Here is a 2,916-nt window from a genome sequence, read left to right on the forward strand (position 1 = left end):
TGCCATTATAACAAATCTATGGTAAACCCATATCTTGAATACTGTGTGCAGTTCTGGTTCCCACATCAAAAAAGGATGTAGTAGAATTAGAAAAGTGACAGAGAAGGGCAGCCAAAATGAACAGGTGCCTGGAGCAGTTGTCATACCAGAAAAGACTAAAAAAGCTAGGACTCTTCAGTTTCAAAAAGAGAAGGCTAAGAGGGGACATAACAAAGGTCTATAAAACCATGATTGGTATGGACCTAATGAACAGGGAACTATTGTTCACCAAGTCCCAGAATAGTAAAAATAGGGAGCACCTGCTGCAGTTAGAAGTGACAGGTTTAAAACAAACAAGATAAAGTATTTTTTATGTAACACACAGTTAATTTATGGAAGTTGTTGCCACAGGAGGTGGTGGAGACAGATAGCATAGGCAGGTTCACAAAGGGACTGGATACATTCATGGTTATTGATCTATGAGTAGCTGTTGAACAGAATGGTTAGAGATGTTTCCTCTGGCATCTCTAACCCAATCAATTGTAGATGCCGGGGAGGGAGTTAAGTAGATCGCTCTAGAAATACCCAGTTTGATGCTCCCACTGTATAGCATCCACTTCTGTCCTGTCAGAGACAGGATACAGGGCTAGATGGACCAAAGGGTCTGACCCCTATGGCACTTATGTTGTCACTGTAGATGATCAGTAGGTAGCACTCTGGCTTGGCAGGTATGCAGCTCTGTACATGCCTACCTGAGTATAAATCTCAAAACTGTAGCAGGGCAAAAACTCATGCCCAGTGGGTGTTAGGTGATGAGCAGTGAAGGACAGCCCAAGAAGTGAATGCCAGTTCTAGGTCCCTGTCATGTGGGAAGGGGGAGGGATGTTGAGCATATGGGCAGAATCTTATTTCTCCATACTCACCCAAATGGTAATTACCCAGCCACATAACCAGCATTTTTAGCACTTATGCCTAGTTATTTATCCCATTCGATGTGCAGTATGGGTACAAAAGTGTTCAGGTGGTTATTGAGTATGAGCAGTAGGTTGCTTCCTGTCCCAGCAGGTACACGACTCTGTACACATGTATCCAACCATACATCTCAAAACTGTAGCCTGACAAAAATCAGGAGAGGATCACACAGGTTTTACTCCAGCAACCTAGCAGTTAAGGCACAGATGATGCAGGTTCAAACCTGCTCTAGGGGTGGAGGCTAGAACACACATCTCCCCAGCACAGTGCTCTAAACACCTGGCCACTGGTTAAGTTATAGTTCTGCAGGGCACCCCAGGAGGAAGAGCAGAAACCACCTGCATCAAAATAGCTTAATCAGTTGCAATTCATTGATGTTATTTGGTGCAATTTTGTGCATGCACACCTTCATTCTGGAGAGTCTTAGGATAAAGTTACACTTTACACTTGGACCATACTAAATCTGTGGAATGTTAAGCAATGTTGAGGTTAGATCATGCTGTGAGCAGTTGCATGATAATGATTAATACCGTTTCTTGCCTCAGAGCTCTGACTTGCTACTAGAGGGCTGTGGTGAGCAGGGGCATGGCTAGAAGCCAAGACACCTGAGTTCCATCCCCACTCAGAGGGCAGGGGAGCAGGAATGGAGCACCCTGGGATACTGGAGGACTGCAGATTGCTTGTTTTATCTCTGTGGAGCGGACTGAAGTTACTCTAACATGAGGTAGGTAGCACAGCCCAGAGTTAACCTTGCCTGAAGTGGTGTAACTCTGAGCTGCTCAGAGGGCACTTAGCACAGTTATCACTCATTAACATGCAGATTCTTGCATTTTAAGTGCCCTTAGTATGGTCTCAGTGTAACATATAATTTCACCCTTGTGTTAACTGAGCCTGTTAGCAAAAGAGAAAAAGAGAGATTTCAGATAGAATAAGTTAACCTGAAATAAAAGGTGGGAACTAAAACTGCTTCCCTTATTTTGGTGCCAGTTTGTGCATAAGCTTGCCCTTGGTCACTAAAACCAGTAGACCTGATTCTGATCTACACAGAAGCCAGTCCACAGAGCATGAAAAGGCCATTATAGTGTCACTGTTCAGAGCACAGTTCACTTTAAATATTCCCTTGCAGTAAGGTTTAGCCAGAAATGGACCAGGCCTCTATGTCTAGAGATATTTTCAGGGTGGCTATAGGCAGAATGTAGTTTGCCAGCCTTCTCCATCTTGAGTAATCCTAACCATCTGATGACAGAATTACATGAAGGCTTACCTGCTCTCAAGGTGGCTAAAGTCCAACAGGTTAAACTCTCGGCAGTCTTGGCTGTTGTAAATATTGTCCACATCCTGCCAGAAAGACAAATCAGCACATTATCACAGAGAAGTTTCTTTCATCTACACTACTCAATGGGCTTACAGTGGAGAACCACCACACAGTCAGTTTTAAATTGTCTGAATTCACAAGACATAGCAAGCTAATGAAGAAGGAATATTTCCAACATCCTCCTAGATAACTGGTTACCCTCCAGGTCACAAAGTCCTTGCATGCAGACATTGAGGTGGATATCATCTACTTGGACTTCAAGAAGGTTTTTGACACTGTTTCTCACCTCATTCTCATAAAAACTAGACGACTGCGGCACCAATGCCTACACAGTTAGATGGGTGGCAAATTGGCTCGATGGTTGCACCCAGACAGTGGTGGTGGACAAGTCGTTTTCAACCTGGAGGGATGTGGGCAGTGGAATTCCCCAGGGCTCGGTCCTGTGCTATTCAACATGTTTATCAGCGACTTGGAGGTGGGTGTGGAAAGCAAGCTGTCCAAATTCACTGATGACGCAAAGATGTGGGGAGAAGTGGGCACACTGGAAGGGAGGGACAGAATCCAGCTAGATCTAGACAGGTTACAGAGGTGGGCAGATAAGAATAGGATGGAATTCAACGCAGACAAGTGCAAGGTGCTGCATCTAGGGA

General features: G+C 44.5%; 1 protein-coding gene across 1 annotated transcript in view; it reads right to left on the bottom strand.

The window, feature by feature from the left end:
• Nucleotides 1-1,832: 1,832 nt before the first annotated feature.
• LOC109289309 (capping protein, Arp2/3 and myosin-I linker protein 3-like) overlaps nt 1,833-2,916 on the bottom strand; it is a 35,199-nt gene continuing 34,115 nt past the window's right edge. The window contains exons 8-9 of the mRNA XM_019505302.1: nt 2,216-2,289; nt 1,833-1,842 (exon numbers count right to left, since the gene is read on the bottom strand). Of these exons, the coding sequence (XP_019360847.1) occupies nt 1,833-1,842; nt 2,216-2,289 (84 nt within the window). The remainder of the gene's footprint in view (nt 1,843-2,215; nt 2,290-2,916) is intronic.

This window comes from Gavialis gangeticus, unplaced genomic scaffold (genome assembly GCF_001723915.1).
Source record: "Gavialis gangeticus isolate Ggan-Ray unplaced genomic scaffold, GavGan_comp1, whole genome shotgun sequence".
Lineage (NCBI taxonomy): Eukaryota > Metazoa > Chordata > Crocodylia > Gavialidae > Gavialis > Gavialis gangeticus.